The 20,160-nt window shown below is 41.6% G+C and overlaps 1 protein-coding gene across 3 annotated transcripts in view; it reads left to right on the forward strand.

Moving 5' to 3' along the window:
• The window catches only part of LOC121581209 (serine/threonine-protein kinase STK11), a 61,312-nt gene that overhangs the window by 16,102 nt on the left and 25,050 nt on the right, over positions 1–20,160 (forward strand). For all 3 annotated transcript variants that reach the window (XR_006003173.2, XM_041896663.2, XM_041896662.2), the window contains exons 4-7: positions 4,621–4,710; positions 9,936–10,068; positions 12,057–12,193; positions 19,855–19,982. Coding sequence is in view for 2 of the 3 variants with exons in the window: in XM_041896663.2 (XP_041752597.1) it covers positions 4,621–4,710; positions 9,936–10,068; positions 12,057–12,193; positions 19,855–19,982 (488 nt within the window). In the remaining variant the exon portion in view is untranslated. The remainder of the gene's footprint in view (positions 1–4,620; positions 4,711–9,935; positions 10,069–12,056; positions 12,194–19,854; positions 19,983–20,160) is intronic.

Consider the following 20,160-nt stretch of genomic DNA (forward strand, 5'->3'; position numbering starts at 1 on the left):
GGGTGTGAATACTTATGTAAATTAGATATTTATGTATTTCATTTTCATTAAATTAGCAAACATTTCTCAAAACATGTTTTCACTATGTCATTATCGGGTTTTGCGTGTAGATGTGTAAAAAAACAACAACATCATCCATTTTGAATTCAGGCTAGAACACAACAAAATGTGAAATAAGTCAAGGGGTATGAATACTTTCTGAAGGCACTGCATGTCACCAGTAGTAAATGTACCGTTAATCCCCGTCATTTGATTACATTAATTTCTCTTAATGCATGTATTAATTACAGTAATTTACCGTTCTCATTCTCAGAGTGGAAATGTTGTTTGCAGAGTTCACAAGCTACACTTGTGAGAAACAAGTGTTGTTTTATTTCAATAACCATCATTTACGAGTTGTACATTTTCGTTTTTTTCTTTTGTTTTCAGTGCTCCATATGAGTATGTCTGGTTTCACTGTCCTGTTAATGTTGAGGTAGCACACATAGAAGTACCTGGCTTGCTGTGCGCAAATGTAGGAAAGTACCTCACACAGTAAGTCAACGAAGTCTGTATTTTTTTTACACATCCATTGCGAATGATAATAGACTTACAGTATTTTAAATCTTTCCAACAATCTCCCAGCCTCGATAATCACCAAGTCTCGTGTAAAATACCAAAATCATTATCTGATGATCCCATATCTACAGTGGAAGTGATACCTGAACACTTTTCCCTTGCTCAAAGACCACTGTCTGAGGGCCCGGAATAGGCTACTTGATACAATTGTTGCACTTCAGCGATAGGTCACGTCAAGACAAATAAAAAGGGTGGCGGACAGGTTGAGGAGAGAGATGAATGTGATTGAAAGAAACATAATTTTCATCAGGATATTTTCTACTGTTTTTATTTGTCGGCTTTATGTATTTTTAATTAGTTAATGAAAGTTATAGGCCATTGGCCTAGGCTATCTCTGAGTTCAATGCACAATGGATCACAGTTGTGTCCATATGGCAGAGGCTGGTGCTTTCGCATTAGTTGAATTTTAACTTTGAGATTTGTGTAATTTTAATTCCGATTCTTGTGATTAACCACGTGACGATGGTTTTTCAAAACAAAAACTTTCATATTGAAATTAAACTGTTCCACGAAAATATGAAAATCATAACTGGCACGCAATGCAGATCGGTAGAAATTGTAGGATAAATTGTAATCTTCCCCAAACATGAAACTCACTCACAGCCTATGAAGTCCATATAAAATAATTGCCTCCACCTTTCTAATTTTGCTTAGGCTACTTTGAAGCAAGGTAAGACATGTCTCATAATATGAAGTAAAACATTCAGGTTTCAAACAATTAAGTATGTTTTCAAAATGCATAGCTCACATTGTAGTGGTGGGTGACGTGCTGATAGCCTGCCTATCGTTGCCTGCTCTTGAATGGTGAATGGGAGACGTGCTTCAAATACCAAATAAAAATGGTAGGCTAGCTCTTTTCATTGTGGCCATCAAAATAGTTGTTAACATGCAATTGCATTTAGAATTGTTTCACAATAACTGGGCATATAAAATCACGTTTTACTCCAGCAGCAACCAACTGAGGAGCTGCAAAAGAAATCCCGCTCAAAATAGGCTCTGTATGCCTATGTTGTGTGCATGTGATAGTTGTTTGATAAATAAGATGCATGACGACTAACGAAAATACACACAGCAATTTAATTCCACTGAATAATTTAAATGAACCTATAAACCAATAAGCATGACGTCAAATGTATTTACATCGACAGGGATTTCCATCAATGAATAAAAATCATTATTTTGCAATGGGCAACTATTTTATTTATCGGCTTTTCATAAATGTTTTGGACCAAAAGCCAGCATTTACCTGCTAACGGAAACGCTGGTTGGTTTGTGTGTGTGTGTGTGTGTGTGTGTGTGTGTGTGTGTGTTAGAGCTGTGACAAGAAAAGGAAAAGCCGCTCACTCTAGAAGCTCCGATGCAATATTAATTTTTTCTCACCAACGTTTCGATAACCAACCTGTCTTCATCAGTGTATAAACTGAAAATGATCGACATCGACCGAATTAACCATTTATCGAGAACATTTTACTGATATCGATAATGACAATAAGTTCCCTATACTAGAGAAATGTAAAGTCTGTCATTGTATGCGATTGCTAATGGGACAATTGATCTACTGCATTCAAAGTAATAGTAGTAGTTTTAAGGGTAGTATTAAAAGGAACTGTGGTGCACGTTAATGTTATAAACTTACCGTTCAATTTATCGTTATCGGGATAATTCAGTCAATTTATTGTGATATGGAAACTTTATATGGCCTTCGTATGGTCTAAATGAATTGAAAGCCTGAATTAATATAATAATTAACGGGTTGTTGTCTTCCTTGTCCACAATGACTCCAAAATCCTTCCAGATCTGGGATTTCACTCGCGTAGCACCTGTATCCACGATGGTGTATTTCACCATATTAACCTTTCTTTTTATTTATCCTGTTACGTTAGCCATTTTTGTGTGAGCTAGAGAAAATAAACTTGGCAACGTATTGTCGCGTGGCGGAAGAGAACGTAAGCTCTGCAGGTTGAGAGAATGCCAAGAGTGTGCGAAGTTGTCATCAAGGCAAAGGGTGGCTACTTTGAATAATCTCAAATCTAAAATGATTTGTTTAACACTTTTTTGGTTACTACATTATTCCATATGTGTTATTTCATAGTTTTGATGTCTTCACTATTTTCTACAAAAACCCTTGAATGAGTAGGTGTGTCCAAACCTTTGACTGGTACTGTAAGTCAAAACTGTAATTCGGCCACTCAGGAACATTCACTGTCGTGTTGGTAAGCAACTCCAGTGTAGATTTGGCCTTGTGTTTTAGGTTATTGTCCTGCTGAAAGGTGGATTCATTTCGTGTCTGGTAGAAAGCAGACTGAACCAGTTTTTCCTCTTGGAATTTGCCTGCATAGTTCCATTCCGTTTCTTTTTTATCCTGAAAAACTCCCCGGTACCTAAATTTACAAGCGTACCCATAACATGATGCAGCCACCACTATGCTTGAAAATATGGAGAGTGGTACTCAGTGATGTGTTGTATAGGATTTGCCCCAAACATAACACTTTGTATTCAGGACAAAAAGTGAATTGCTTTGCCACATTTTTTGTAGTATTACTTTAGTGCCTTGTTGCATTATCTTGGAATATTTGTATTCTGTACACTTCCTTCTTTTCACTCTGTCAATTAGGTTAGTATTGTGGAGTAAATTCATCCTCAGTTTTCTCCTATCACAGCCATTAAACTCTGTAACTGTTTTAAAGTCACCATTGGCGTCATGGTGAAATCCCTGAGCGGTTTCCTTCTTCTCCAGCACCTGAATTAGGAAGGACGCCTGTATCTTTGTAGTGACTGGGTGTATTGATACACCATCCAAAGTGTAAATAATAACTTCACCATGCTCAAAGGGATATTCAATGTTTGCTTTTTTTTTTTACACCCATCTACCAATAGGAGCCCTTCTTTGCGAGGCATTGGAAAACATCCTTGGTCTTTGTGGTTGAATCTGTGTTTGAAATTCACTGCTCGACTGAGGGACCTTACAGATAATTGTACGTGTGGGGTACAGAGATGAGGTAGTCATTCAAAAGTCATGTGAAAAACACTATTGTACACAGAGTGAGTCCATGCAACTTATTATTTGACTTGTTAACACCCTAGAGTCGAAGTCCGTAAGTAAGGCCAAATTCAATCTTTCAACAAATATTTTTACTCCTGAACTTATTTAGGCTTTCCATAACAAAGGGGTTGAATACTTATTGACGTTTCAGCTTTTCATTTTTAATTAATTTGTAAATATTTAGAAAAACATAATTCCACTTTGACATAATGGGGTTTATTGTATGTAGGCCAGTGACAAAGATTGATTTAATCAAATTTAAGTTCAGGCTGTAACACAACAAAATGTGTAAAATGTAATGGGGTGTGAATACTTTCTGAAGGCACTAATGGAATTCGCAACACAATTCAACAGAATAAGCTCCTGTGTTTGTAAAAACAATATCTTGATTTCAAACGTTTGTTGTGCCTCAGCAGTTTTTCTCTTATGTCAGTCACTGAAAGTCAGTCAATTAGCCCATGTCAGCAATATTTTTTTCAGATGGCTAAATTAGTTTAGCAGCCAGCTATCTAAACTTGTTATCATGGTCGAATTAACGGCCGGGGGTCCCCCATTGATTTAGTTAGTGTCACTCAGATATCATATTAAAAACTGTAAAATCTTCTCTCCACCTCATGGCAAAACGTGTAGAATTACAGCAAACTTGCTTTAAAACTGCAAATTTTTCTCTACATCCCATGGCAAAATGTGTAGAATTGCACGAAATTAACTCTAAAATGTAAAAAATGTCTCTCAGCTATCAAGAGAGGGGCCTCTAAAATGTTTTGCTCGCTGTGTGTGTGTGGGGGGTACGTAGACCCGCAAGCAACTGTGACCCCTCAAGATGAGTTCACATTTTTTGTGACCCCCATCAGAGTTGCTTTCTGTTGTATTTGAATGGCTGTTTAATATGGCACTCAGTTTTAGTGTGTAAATGCTTCTCATTTGTGTTTGAGTATTCCCTTGACTGCCCGTCTCACGTATATGGTGATGGAGTATTGCGTATGTGGGATGCAAGAAATGCTGGACAGTGTCCCAGAGAAAAGATTTCCAGTATTTCAAGCTCATGGGTAAGTCTCTCTCACTCACTCACTCACTCACTCACTCACTCTCACTCATATTAGTCTGTGCAGAGTCTACTGCAGGAACACCTGGTCAATGTCCAAATCCCGAGCTGTTAGATGACCGGTACACTGGGGTAAAAGTAGTTAAAGCTGATAAAACTAAGACTGTAAAAGGGTTGTTTTTTCCTGATAGTTGCTGGTTGAAAATACAATCACAGGACCTTCTAATCAGCAGGTTTGCATGGGCAGGAGTTTCTGCTTTCCATGGTGACATCGCCATGCAGTAAATTGGTTAATAGACCAATAACAGAGTTCCAAACATTTCTGCCAATAACAGCTAGTTTTCAGTTTTCCCATCTTCACTCAGACCTCTCCCAGACAGTCATAGCAAAATTATTGCTTAAGAAAGTTTTTTGCTAAAAACTTATTTTTGCCCATTTATCTATTACAGTAAGGTATTAAGGTACTTAACCCTCATACTACCAAAATATTTAACATACATGGATTACCAACTGTAGTCATTTTGACCCCATGAAGAAACTATTGGAAAAAGCAACAATCATAGAAAATATCAGCTTAGTTCTTATCAAAACATCATTAGACATGTAAATAATGTTATCTAAATGAATAAATGTATTTTAGCAAAATATTCTGTAAAATGAAAATATAAATGTTTCCCTTAAATAATGTGCAGTTTTTTCCCAAAGTACAATTCCATAATGGTCTTTCAATTAATATACACCTCACACACTTCCTTGCTCACATGCAAACACCCATATAACACTTGCACACAAACAAAATTCACACTCATACCCAAAGACTTGTATGAGTGTGATGATTTCCTACACTGGACAACTTACAGCTGTTGATAAGTCATTGATAATAATTGGCAAATTTGTTTCATGTCATTATATTAAGATATGGGGGGAAGGGGGGAACATGGCTATATTCAATACAATTCACGAGTTGATTTAAAACCTATGTTTAACCCCTTCTCATGGTTGGTGTCTTGATGGATTTGTCCAAAATCGTGTGACATGTAACATTTACTTTTCTGTCCTTACATTTATGGCAGTGTATGTTCTCATTATACTGTATCATACAGTGCATTCGGAAACTATTCAGACCCTTCCCCTTTTCTACATTTTGTTACGTTACAGCCTTATTCTAAAATTGATTAAATTGTTTTTTTCCTCATCAATCTACAAACAATACCCCATAATGACAAAGCGAAAACAGGTTTTTAGAAATGTTTGCAAATGTATTAAAAATGAAAAACCGATAACTTATTTGCATAAATATTCAGACCCTTTGCTATGAGACTCGCAATTGCGCTCCGGTGCATCCTGTTTCCATTGATCATCCTTGAGATGTTTCTTCAAATTGATTGGAGTCCACCTGTGGTAAATTCAATTGATTGGACATGATTTGGAAAGGCACACACCTGTCTATATAAAGGTCCCACAGTTGACAGTGCATGTCAGAGCAAAAACCAAGCCATGAGGTCGAAGGAATTGTCTGTAGAGGTCCGAGACAGGATTGTGTCGAGGCACAGATCTGGGGAAGGATACCAAAACACTTCTGCAGCATTGAAGGTCCCAAGAAGACAGTGGCCTCCATCATTCTTAAATGGAAGAAGTATGGAACCACTAAGACTCTTCCTAGAGCTGGCCGCCCGGCCAAACTGAGCAATCCTCTGTGGAGATGGGAGAACCTTCCAGAAGGACAACCATCTCTGCAGCACTCCACCAATCAGGCCTAAATGGTAGTGGCCAGACGGAAGCCACTCCTTAGTAAAAGGCACATGACAGCCCGCTTGGAGTTTGCCAAAAGGCACCTAAAGGATTTTCATACCATGAAAAACAAGATTCTCTGGTCTGATGGAACCAAGATTGAACTCTTTGGCCTGAATGCCAAGCGTCACGTTTGGAGGAAACCTTTCACCATCCCTACGGTGACGCATGGTGGTGGAAGCATCATGCTGTGTGTTTTTCAGCGGCAGGGACTGGGAGACTAGTCAGGATCGAGGGAAAGATGAACGGAGCGAAGTACAGAGCGATCCATGGTGAAAACCTGCTCCAGAGCGCTCAGGACCTCAGACTGGGGTGAAGGTTCACCTTCCACCAGGACAACGACCCTAAGCACACTGCAAAGACAACGCAGGAGTGGCTTCCGGACAAGTCTCTGAATGTCCTTGAGTAGCCAGCTAGAGCCCGGAGTTCAACCAGATCGAACATCTCTGGAGAGACCTGAAAATAGCTGTGCAGCGACGCTCCCCATCCAACCTGACAGAGCTTGAGAGGATCTGCAGAGAATGGGAGAAACTCCCCAAATTACAGGTGTGCCAAGCTTGTAGAGTCATACCCAAGTAGACTTGAGGCTGTAATCGCTGCCCAAGGTGCTTCAACAAAGTACTGAGGAAAGGGTCTGAACACATTTCATTTTTTTGTACTTTTATACATTTGCATAAAACCTGATTTTGCTTTGTCATTATGGGGTATTATGTGTAGATTGTTGAGGGGGAAAAAAACAATTTAATCAATTTTAGAATAAGGCTGTAACGTAACAAATTGTGGAAAAAGTAAAGGGGTCTGAATACTTCCCGAATGCATTAATCAGTTAAATTAGACATTGAACTTGAATCCTGGATCTAGCTGTCGGACAGTTTTTTTGTATAGAGATTTCAGAAATGCCGTGTACAGTGGCTTGCGAAATTATTCACCCCCCTTGGCATTTTTCCTATTTTGTTACCTTACAACCTGGAATTAAAATATATTTTTTTGGGAGGATGGTATCATTTGATTTACACAACATGCCTACCACTTTGAAGATGCAAAATCTATTCTATTGTGAAACAAACAAGAAATAAGACACAAAAACAGAACTTGAGCGCGCATAACTATTCCCCCCACCCCCAAAGTCAATACTTTGTAGAGCCACCTTTTGCAGCAATTACAGCTGCAAGTCTCTTGGGGTATGTCTCTATAAGCTTGGCACATCTAGCCACTGGGATTTTTGCCCATTCTTCAAATCAAAACTGCTCCAGCTCCTTCAAGTTGGATGGCTTCCGCTGGTGTACACCAATCTTTAAGTCATACCACAGATTCTCAATTGGATTGAGGTCTGGGCTTTGACTAGGCCATTCCAATACATTTAAATGTTTCCCCTTAAACCACTCAAGTGTTGCTTTAGCAGTATGCTTAGGGTCATTGTCCTGCTGGAAGGTGAACCTCCGTCCCAGTCTCAAATGTCTGGAAGACTGAAACAGGTTTCCCTCAAGAATTGCCCTGTATTTAGCGCCATCCATCATTCCTTCAGTTCTGACCAGTTTCCCAGTCCCTGCTGATGAAAAACATCCCCACAGCATGATGCTGACACCACCATGCTTCACAGTGGGGATGGTGTTCTCGGGGTGATGAAAGGTGTTGGGTTTGCGCCAGACATAGCGTTTTCCTTGATGGCCAAAAAGCTCAATTTTAGTCACATCTGACCAGAGTACCTTCTTCCATATGTTTGGGGAGTCTCCCACATGCCTTTTGGCGAACACCAAACGTGTTTGCTTATTTTTTTCTTTAAGCAACGGCTTTTTTTTCTGGCCACTCTTCCGTAAAGCACAGCTCTGTGGAGTGTACGGCTTAAAGTGGTCCTATGGACAGATACTCCAATCTCCGCTGTGGAGCTTTGCAGCTCCTTCAGGGTTATCTTTGATCTCTTTGTTGCCTCTCTGATTAATGCCCTCCTTGCCTGGTCTGTGAGTTTTGGTGGGCGGCCCTCTCTTGGCAGGTTTGTTGTGGTGCCATATTCTTTCCATTTTTTTATAATGGATTTAATGGTGTTCTTTGGATGCAACTCAGCATTCTTTGTCCTCCAAACATGACGAGTTGAGTTTTTACCAAAAAGTTCTATTTTGGTTTCATCTGACCATATGACATTCTCCCAATCCTCTTCTGGATCATCCAAATGCACTCTAGCAAACTTCAGACGGGCCTGGACATGTACTGGCTTAAGCAGGGGGACACGTCTGGCACTGCAGGATTTGAGTCCCTGGCGGCGTAGTGTGTTACTGATGGTAGGCTTTGTTACTTTGGTCCCAGCTCTCTGCAGGTCATTCACTAGGTCCCCCCGTGTGGTTCTGGGATTTTTGCTCACCGTTCTTGTGATCATTTTGACCCCACGGGGTGAGATTTTGCGTGGAGCCCCAGATCGAGGGAGATTATCAGTGGTCTTGTATGTCTTCCATTTCCTAATAATTGCTCCCACAGTTGATTTCTTCAAACCAAGCTGCTTACCTATTGCAGATTCAGTCTTCCCAGCCTGGTGCAGGTCTACAATTTTGTTTCTGGTGTCCTTTGAGAGCTCTTTGGTCTTGGCCATAGTGGAGTTTGGAGTGTGACTGTTTGAGGTTGTGGACAGGTGTCTTTTATACTGATAACAAGTTCAAACAGGTGCCATTAATACAGGTAACGAGTGGAGGACAGAGGAGCCTCTTAAAGAAGAAGTTACAGGTCTGTGAGAGCCAGAAGTCTTGCTTGTTTGTAGGTGACCAAATACTTATTTTCCACCATAATTTGCAAATAAATTCATTAAAAATCCTACAATGTGATTTTCTGGATTTTTTTCCCTAAAAAAAATCTCAATTTGTCTGTCATAGTTGACGTGTACCTATGATGAAAATTACAGGCCTCTCTCATCTTTTTAAGTGGGAGAACTTGCACAATTGGTGGCTGACTAAATACTTTTTTCCCCCTACTGTATCTATCTATATATATATATATATATTTTTTAATCTATATTTATACAGAAACACTAAGCAATGAGTTATATTTATTAACAACAAGTTGATTGATAGTCATGAACATTTTGAAGAATTGAATAAACCATTTATTGGCTATGAAAAAAAATATGCCTCTGGGTTCAATTGGGTTAATTGTTACCCAGAAATGATTTGATATATAACGGCTGCATTGGACCTTTTTAAACACTAATTTATAGTCACACTTCATTAAAGGACCTATTAGATGGCTTGGATCGATACATCATGTATGGCTGAGTTAACACTTGTCTTGTAAATCATGCACTGATGTTTTGATTTAAGCAAAATATTATGTTGTGTGCAGTATGCACAGATATCAAGTTAGGATTCACCATAGAGCTAATGTAGTGTATCGGCTTGTCTTGTAGGATTGTTATTATTAACCCCCCCCCCTCCTCTCTTTCTCCCTCCTTCTCAGGTACTTTTTACAGCTGTTAGATGGCCTTGAATATTTGCACAGCCAGGGAATCGTTCACAAAGACATTAAACCAGGAAATCTGCTTCTGACCACCGACGGGGCACTCAAAATCTCCGACCTGGGCGTGGCAGAGGTGAGATGTCAAATGTCATCTCACTTACAATTATTCACCCCCCTTGGCATTCTTCCTATTTTGTTGCCTTACAACCTGAAATTAAAATGGATTTTTGGGGGGTTTGTATCATTTCATTTACACAACATGCCTACCACTTTGAAGATGCAAAATATTTTTTATTGTGAAACAAACAAGAAATAAGCCAAAAAACAGAACTTGAGCATGCATAACTATTCACCCCCCCAATGTCAATACTTTGTAGAGCCACCTTTTTGCAGAAATTACAGCTGCAAGTCTCTTGGGGTATGTCTCTATAAGCTTGGCACATCTAGCCACTGGGATTTTTGCCTGTTCTTCAAGGCAAAACTGCTCCAGCTCCTTCAAGTTGGATGAGTTCCGCTGGTGTACAGCAATCTTTAAGTCATACCACAGATTCTCAATTGGATTGAGGTCTGGGCTTTGACAAGGCCATTCCAAGACATTTAAATGTTTCCCCTTAAACCACTTGAGTGTTGCTTTAGCAGTATGCTTAGGGTCATTGTCCTGCTGGAAGGTGAACCTCTGTCCCAGTCTCAAATCTCTGGAAGACTGAAACAGGTTTCCCTCAAGAATTTCCCTGTATTTAGCGCCATCCATCATTCCTTCAATTCTGACCAGTTTCCCAGTCCCTGCCGATGGAAAAACATCCCAACAGCATGATGCTGCCACCACCATAATTCACTGTGGGGATGGTGTTCTCTGGGTGATGAGAGGTGTTGGGTTTGCGCCAGACATAGCGTTTCCCTTGATGGCCAAAAAGCTCAATTTTAGTCTCATCTGACCAGAGTACCTTTTTCCAAATGTTTGGGGAGTCTCCCACATGGCTTTTGGCGAACCCCAAACGTGTTTGCTTATTTTTTTCTTTAAGCAATGGCTTTTTTCTGGCCACTCTTCCGTAAAGCCCAGCTCTGTGGAGTGTACGGCTTAAAGTGGACCTATGGACAGATACTCCAATCTCCACTGTGGAGCTTTGCAGCTCCTTCAGGGTTATCTTTGGTCTCTTTGTTGCCTCTCTGATTAATGCCCTCCTTGCCTGGTCCGTGAGTTTTGGTGGGCGGCCCTCTCTTGGCATGTTTGTTGTGGTGCCATATTCTTTTCGTTTTTTAATAATGGATTTAATGGTGCTCCGTGGGATGTTCGAAGTTTCTGATATTTTTTTATAACCCAACCCTGATCTGTACTTCTCCACAACTTTGTCCCTGACCTGTTTGGAGAGTTCCTTGGTCTTCATGGTGCCGCTTGCTTGGTGGTGCCCCTTGCTTAGTGGTGTTGCAGGTGTATATATACTGAGATCATGTGACAGATCATGTGAGACTTAGATTGCACACAGGTGGACTTTATTTAACTAATTATGTGACTTCTGAAGGTAATTGTTTGCATCAGATCTTATTTAGGGGCTTCATAGCAAAGGGGGTGAATACATATGCACGCACCACTTTTCCGTATTTTTTATTTTTTACTTTTTTGAAACAAGTAATTTTTTTCACTTCACCATTTTTGACTATTTTGTATATGTCCATTACATGAAATCCTAATAAAAATCCATTTAAATTACAGGTTGTAATGCAACAAAATAGGAAAAACGCCAAGGGGGATGAATACTTTTGCAAGGCATTGTACCTCAGTCATCTGTCCTTTACCTGTATTACCTATTACCTATTGTTAGGGGGATGCATGTGGTCCTCTGTAGCTCAGCTGGTAGAGCACTGCGCTTGTAACGCCAAGGTAGTGGTTTCGATCCCCGGGACCACCCATACACAAAAATGTATGCACGCACGACTGTAAGTCGCTTTGGATAAAAGCGTCTGCTAAATGGCTTATTATTATTATTATTATTATTTTTATTATGTTCTTAACTATAATGTGCAGACAGCATTCTTCCCTCTGAGTGTGCTGATTTTGAGCTTTCTTTCGCACTACCCTTCCCTTTCGTTCTTTCTCTCTCCCCTCTTCTCTCTCCCCGCTAGGCTCTGCACCCGTTTGCGGAGGATGACACGTGCCGTACGAGTCAGGGCTCGCCGGCGTTCCAGCCCCCCGAGATCGCCAACGGCCTGGACACCTTTTCAGGGTTCAAAGTGGACATCTGGTCTGCAGGCGTCACACTGTGAGTAATGGCCATTGCAATGTCCAAATCCACACTGACCCTAACCCTAGCTCAGCACCTTCTGTTGATCTGGAAGGATAATCAATGATAATGATAATATCTCCACCTAGCGCTTTGATTACCTATCTGTCCATCATACACTGAGTGTACAAAACATTAAGAAGAACTGCTCTTTCCATGACATAGACTGACCAGGTGAATCCAGGTAAAACCTATAATCCTTATTGATGTCACTTGTTAAAGCCACTTCAAGCAGTGTAGATGAAGGGGAGGAGACAGGTTAGAGAAGGATTCTTAAGCCTTGAGACATGGAGTGTGTATGTGTGCCATTCAGAGGGTGAATGGGTAAGACAAAATATTTAAGTGCCTTTGAACAGGGTATGGTAGTAGGTGCCAGGCGCACTGGTTTGAGTGTGTCAAGAACTGCAATGCTGCTGGGTTTTTCACGCTCAATAGTTTCCAGTGTGTATCAAGAATGGTCCATCACCCAAAGGACATCCAGCCAACTTAACACAACTGTGGGAAGCATTGGAGTCAAACGCTTTCGACACCTTCTAGAGTCCGTTCATCACAAAACCCACTGATATTGCAAACTATTTTAATTATTTTTTCATTGGCAAGATTAGCAAATTTAGGCATGACATGCCAGCAACAAAAGCCGACACCACATCCAAGTATAACTGACCTAATTATGAAAGACAAACATTGTAATTTTGTATTCCGTAAAGTGAGTGTGGAAGAGCTGAAAACATTATTGTTGTCTATCAACAATGACAAGCCACCAGGGTCTGACAACATGGATGGAAAATTACTGATGATAATAGCGGACGATATTGCCACTCCTATTTGCCATATCTTCAATCTAAGCCTGCTAGAAAGTATGTGCCTTCAGGCATGGAGGGAAGCAAAAGTCATTCCGCTATCCAGGAATAGTAAAGTCCCCTTTACTGGCTCAAATAGCTGACCAATCAGCCTTGTTATCAACCCTTAGTAAACCTTTGGAAAAATAGTTTTTGACCAGATACAATGCTATTTTACTGTACATTTTTTATTGACAACAGACTTCAGCACGCTTATAGGGAAGGACATTCAGCAAGCACTTACACAAATGACTGATGATTGGCTTAGAGAAATGTATGATAAAAAGATTGTGGGAGCTGTCTTGTTAGACTTCAGTGCGGCTTTTGACGTTATCGATCATAGTCTGCTGCTGGAAAAATGTATACGTTATGCCTTTACACCCTCTGCTATATTGTGGATAATGAGTTACCTGTCTAACAGAACACAGAGGGTGTTCTTTAATGGAAGCCTCCAAAATTCAGGTAGAATCAGCAATTCCCCAGGGCAGCTGTCTAGGCCCCTTTACTTTTTTCAATCTTTTCTAATGACATGCCATTGGCTTTGAGTAAAGCCAGTGTGTCTATGTATGCGGATGACTCAACACTATACACGTCAGCTACTACAGCGATTGAAATGATTGCAACACTTAACAAAGAGCTGCAGTTAGTTTCAGAATGGGTGGCAAGGAATAAGTTAGTCCTAAATATTTAAAAAACTAAAAGCATTGTATTTGGGACAAATCATTCACTAAACCCTAAACCTCAACTAAATATTGTGGAAATTGTGCAAGTTGAGGTGACTAAACTGCTTGGAGTAACCCTGGATTGTAAACTGTCATGGTCAAAACATGTTGATAAAACAGTAGCTAAGAAGGGGAGAAGTCTGTCCATAATAAAGAGCTGCTCTGCCTTCTTAACAACACTATCTACAAGGCAGGTCCTACAGGCCCTAGTTTTGGCGCACCTGGATTACTGTTCTGTCGTGTGGTCAGCTGCCACAGCTGAACAGAGGAACTTAAGAAAATTACAATTGGCTCAGAACAGGGCAGCATGGCTGGCCCTTAAATGTACACGGACAGCTAACATTAATAATATGCATGTATATCTCTCATGGCTCAAAGTGGAGCAGAGATTGACTTCATCACTACTTGTTTTTGTAAGAGGTGTTTACAAGCTGAATGCACCGAGCTGTCTGTTTAAACTACTAGCACACAGCTCGGACACCCATGCATTACCCCACAAGACATGCCACCAGAGGTCTCTTCACAATCCCCAAGTCCAGAACAAACTATGGGAGGCGCACAGTACTACATAGAGCCATTATTACATTAAACTCTATTCCACATCAGGTAACTGATGCAAGCAGTAGAATCAGATTTTAAAAACCGATAAAAATACACCTTATGGAACAGTGGGGACTGAAGAGACACACACGGGTACAAACACGCGCACACACACACTAGCACACGCATTCTACACACATGTACATTGTAAGATGGCGGCCTCGCGACTAGCTCTTAAGAAACGTTGCGGTATTTTGTTTTTTATGTATTATTTTTTACATTATTAGCTCAGGAAACATTTTGTCATTACGTACAGCTGGGAAGAACTATTGGATATCAGAGTAGCGGTAACTCACCAGAACTACCAGCATTACGACCAGGAATACGACTTCCCCGAAGCAGATCCTTTGTTCGCTCTCCCCAAAGCATTTGATTTGATTCCAGAGAACGACCCAAAACATCACCGGCGGAGGAGAGGCACTCAAGGCGTCCTGCTGTTATTCAAAGACTGAACATTGCAGCCTGCACCCACTGCTTCCGAGTATATTACTCGCTAATGTTCAGTTTTTGGATAACAAAGTTGGGCAAGGATTTCTTTCCAGAGAGACATCAGGGCCTGTAACATACTTTGTTTACATTTACATTTTAGTCATTTAGTAGACGCTCTTATCCAGAGCAACTTACAGTTAGTGAGTGCATACATTTATTTTTATTTTTTTCATACCCCCGTGGGAATTGAACCCACAACCCTGGAGTTGCAAACACCATGCTCTACCAACTGAGCTACATCCCTGCCGGCCATTCCCTCCTCTACCCTAGACAACGCTGGGCCAATTGTGCACCGTCCCATGGGTCTCCCGGTCACGGCCAGCTACGACAGAGCCTGGATTCGAACCAGGATCTCTAGTGGCACAGCTAGCACTGCGATGCAGTGCCTTAGACCACTGCGCCACACGGGACATGCTCTCTCGGGATACTCTGTCGAAATCAGTCCAGTCGGTTCATCACGCAGACAGGAATAAATATCTCTCCGGTAAGCAGAAGGGCGGAGGTGTGCGTTTCATGATTAACGACTTATGGTGTAATTGTAGTAACATACAGGAACTCAAGTCCTTTTGTTCACCCGACCTAGAATACCTCACAATCAAATGCCGACCATATTATCTCCCAAGACAATTTTCCTCCGTTATAGCCACGGCCGTTTATATCCCCCCTCAAGCCGATACCACGATGGCCCTCAAAGAACTTCACTGGATTTTATGCAAACTGGAAACCACATCCTGAGGCTGCATTTATTGTAGCTGGGGATTTTAACAAAGCAAATTTGAGGACTAGGCTGCCGAAGTTCTATCAACATATCAACTGTAGTACTCGCGCTGCTAAAACACTCGACCACTGTTATTCGAACTTCCGGGATGCTTATAGGCCCTCCCCCGCCCTCCTTTTGGCAAATCTGACCACGACTCCATTTTGCTTCTCCTTTCCTATAGGCAGAAACTCAAACAGGAAGTACCCATGCTAAGGACTATCCAATGCTGGTCTGACCAATCGGAATCCACGCTTCAGGATTGTTTTGATCACGCGGACTGGGATATGTTCCGGGTGGCTTGCGAAAAGGATTTAGACGAATACACTGATACGGTAACTGAGTTTATCAGGAAGTGTATAGGAGATGTCGTACCCACTGTGACTATTAAAACCTACCCTAACCAGAAACCGTGAATAGATGGCAGAATACAAACGGTGTAGTTATTCACTCCGCAAGGCAATCAAACAAGCAAAACGTCAGTATAGAGACAGTGGAGTCGCAATTCAATGGCTCAGACACAATACGTATGTGGCAGGGTCTACAGACAATCACGGACTACAAAAGGAAAACCGCCACGTCGCCGAGACCGACATCTTGCTTCCGGACACGCTTTGAGGATAACACAGTGCCACCGACGTGGCCCGCTACCAAGGACTGTGGGCTCTCCTTCACCGTGGCCGACGTGAGTAAAACATTTAAATGTGTTAACCCTCGCAAGGTTGCCGGCCCAGACAGCATCCCTAACCGCATCCTCAGAGCATGCGCAGACCAGCTGGCTGGTGTGTTTACGGGCACATTCAATCTCCCTATCCCAGTCCTATTCCTGTACCCAAGAAAGCAAAGGTAACTGAACTAAATGACTATTGCCCCGTAACACTCACCTCTGTCATCATGAAGTGCTTTGAGAGACTAGTCAAGGATCATATCACCTCTACCTTACCTGCCACCCTAGACCCACTTCAATTTGCTTACCGCCCCAATAGATCTACAGACGATGCAATCGCCATCACACTGCACACTGCCCTATCCCATCTGGACAAGAGGAATACCTATGTAAGAATGCTGTTCATTGACTATAGCTCAGCATTCAACACCATAGTACCCTCCAAGCTCATCATTAAGCTTGAGGCCCTGGGTCTGAACCCCGCCCTGTGCAACTGGGTCCTAGACTTCCTTACGGGTCACCCCCAGGTGGTGAAGGTAGGAAACAATACCTTCACTTTGCTGATCCTCAACACTGGGGCCCCACAAGGGTGCGTGCTCAGCCGACTCCTGTACTGCCTGTTCACCCATGACTGCGTGACCAAGCACGCCTCCAACTCAATCATCAAGTTTGCAGACGACACAACAGTTGTAGGCTTGATTACCAACAATGACGAGAGTGTGGTGCCAGGAAACTAACCTCTCACTCAACGTCAACAAAACAAAGGAGAAGTTTGTGGACTTCAGGAAACAGCAGAGGGTGCACTCGCCTATCCACATTGACGGGACCGCAGTGGAGAAGGTGGAAAGCTTCAAGTTCCTTGGCGTACACATCACTGACAAACTGAAATGGAACACCCACACAGAAAATGTGGTGAAGAAGGCGCAACAGAGCCTCTTCAACCTCGGGAGGGTAAAGAAATTTGGCTTGGCACCTAAAACCCTGAGAAACTTTTACAGATGATCAATTGAGAGCATCCTGTCGGGCTGTATCACCGCCTGTACGGAAACTGCACCGCCCGGGGTGGTGCGGTCTGCACAATGCATTACCGGGGGCAAACTACCCGCCCTCAAAGACACCTACAGCACCCGATGTCAAAGGAAGGCCAAAAAGATCATCAAGGACATCAACCACCCGACCCACTGCCTGTTCACTTTTCTATCATCCAGAAGGCGAGGTCAGTACAGGTGCATCAAAGCTGGGACCGAAAGTCTGAAAAAAAGCTTATCTCAAGGCCATCAGACTGCTAAACAGCCATCACTAGCACATTAGAGGCTGCTGCCTATAGACATGGACTAGAATCCACTGGCCACTTTAAGAAATGGAACACTAGCCACTTTAATAATGTTTACATATCTTGCATTACTCATCTCATATGTACAGTACCAGTCAAAAGTTTGGACACACCTACACATTCAAAGGTTTTTCTTTATTTTTTACTATTTTCTACATTGTGATGTCTTCACTATTATTCTACAACTATGAAATAACACATATGGAATCATGTAGTAACCAAAAAAGTGTTAAACAAATTAAGATATATTTTATATTTGAGATTCTTCAAATAGCCACCCTTTGCCTTGATGACAGCTTTGCATTCTCTCAACCAGCTTCACCTGGAATGCTTTTCCAACAGTTTTGAAGTTCCCACGTATGCTGAGGACTTGTTGGTTGCTTTTCCTTCACTCTGCCGTCCGACTCGACCCAAACCATCTCAATTGGGTTGAGGTTGGGGGATTGTGGAGGCCAGGTCATCTGATGCAGCGCTCTATCACTCTCCTTCTTGGTAAAATAGTCCTTACACAGCCTGGAGGTGTGTTGGGTCATTGTCCTGTTGAAAAACAAATGATAGTCCCACTAAGCCCAAACCAGATGGGATGGCGTATCGCTGCAGAATGCTGTGGTAGCCATGCTGGTTAAGTGTGCCTTGAATTCTAAATAAATCACTGACAGTGTCACCAGCAAAGCACCCCCACACCATAACACCTCCTCCTCCATGCTTTACGGTGGGAACTACACATGCGGAGATCATCCGTTCACCCACACCGCGTCTCACAAAGACACGGCGGTTGGAACAAAAAATCTCCAATTTGGACTCCAGACCAAAGGACAAATGTCCACGGTCTAATGTCCATTGTTTGTGTTTCTTGGCCCAAGCAGGTCTCCTCTTCTTATTGGTGTCCTTTTAGTAGTGGTTTCTTTGCAGCAATTCGACCATGAAGGCCTGATTCACACTGTCCCCTCTGAACAGTTGATGTTGAGATGTGTCTGTGACTTGAACTCTGTGAAGCATTTATTTGGGCTGCAATTTCTGAGGCTGGTAACTCTAATGAACTTATACTCTGCGACAGAGGTAACTCTGGGTCTTCAATGCCTGTGGCGGTCCTCATGAGAGCCAGTTTCATCATAGCGCTTGATGGTTTTTGCGACTGCACTTGAAGAAACTTTCAAAGTTCTTAATGTTCCTTATTGACTGACCTTCATGTCTTAAAGTAATGATGGGCTGTTGTTTCTCTTTGCTTATTTGAGCCGCTCTTGCCATAATATGGCCTTGGTATTTTACCAAATAGGGCTATCTTCTGTGTACCCCCCCTACCTTGTCACAACACAACTGATTGGCTCAAACGCATTAAGAAGGAAATCAATTCCACAAATTAACTTTTAACAAGGCACACCTGTTAATTGAAATGCTTTCCAGGTGACTACCTCATGAAGCTGGTTAAGAGAATGCCAAGAGTGTGCAAAGCTGTCATCAAGGCAAAGGGTGGCTATTTGAAGAATATCAAATACAAAATATATTTTGATTTGTGTAACACTTTTTTGGGTACTACATGATTCCATATGTGTTATTTCATAGTTTTTATGTGTTCACTATTATTCTACAATGTAAAAATAAAGAAAAACCCCTGAATGAGTAGGTGTGTCCAAACTTTTCACTGGTAGTGTATATATTCTTAATTCATTCCTTACTTAGATTTGTGTGTATTGGGTATATGTTGTGAAATTGTTAGATATTACTTGTTAGATATTACTGCACTGTCGGAGCTAGAAGCACAAGCATTTCACTACACCCGCAATAATATCTGCTAAACATGTGTATGTGACCGATAAGATTTTATTTAGTATTGTTGTATGGTGGTATTATATTGTAGATATGTAGTGGTGTAATAATGTTTTATGATGTACTGTTTTATCTTTTGTTTTATGTGTGAAGTAAGTGCCTTAATGTGTTTGGACCCCAGGAAGAGTAGCTGCTGCCTTAGCAGCAGCTAATGGGGATCCCTAATAAATACAAATGCCCTGATGAATTGAGGCTGTTTTGAGGGCAAAGGGGGGTGGAGAGGTGTCCTTAATGTTTTTTACACTCAGTGTATTTTCAACGCCATTCCTTGTGTTATAATTTTGAGGGGTAATTATACCGGTACATACTAGGTCATAGACCATGCAAGATAACAGATCTCAGATATGAAGTCTCAAATAAACTCATAATATGTGATGTCTTGGCTGTTTCTCTTTCCCTGCCATAGATACAACATTACGACCAGTCTTTATCCGTTTGAAGGGGACAACATCTATAAGCTATTTGAGAACATTGGGAAGGGAGACTACAGTGTTCCAGAAGAGTGCGGGCCTGCCCTGTCAGACCTACTGCAAGGTGAGGATGACCAAGATGAAGACGATCTCTGAATTAAAGGTTGATTTAGCTCATGGCTTTACACAGCAGTTAATCAGTCAGTGTCTTACTCCGGTCATGGAGAGTACAATGAGAGCTTTCTTCCAGGTCAACTCAAATGCACCTGATTCAACTACTCATGGCCTAAATGGAAGACTAT

Source organism: Coregonus clupeaformis, chromosome 14 (genome assembly GCF_020615455.1).
Source record: "Coregonus clupeaformis isolate EN_2021a chromosome 14, ASM2061545v1, whole genome shotgun sequence".
NCBI lineage: Eukaryota > Metazoa > Chordata > Actinopteri > Salmoniformes > Salmonidae > Coregonus > Coregonus clupeaformis.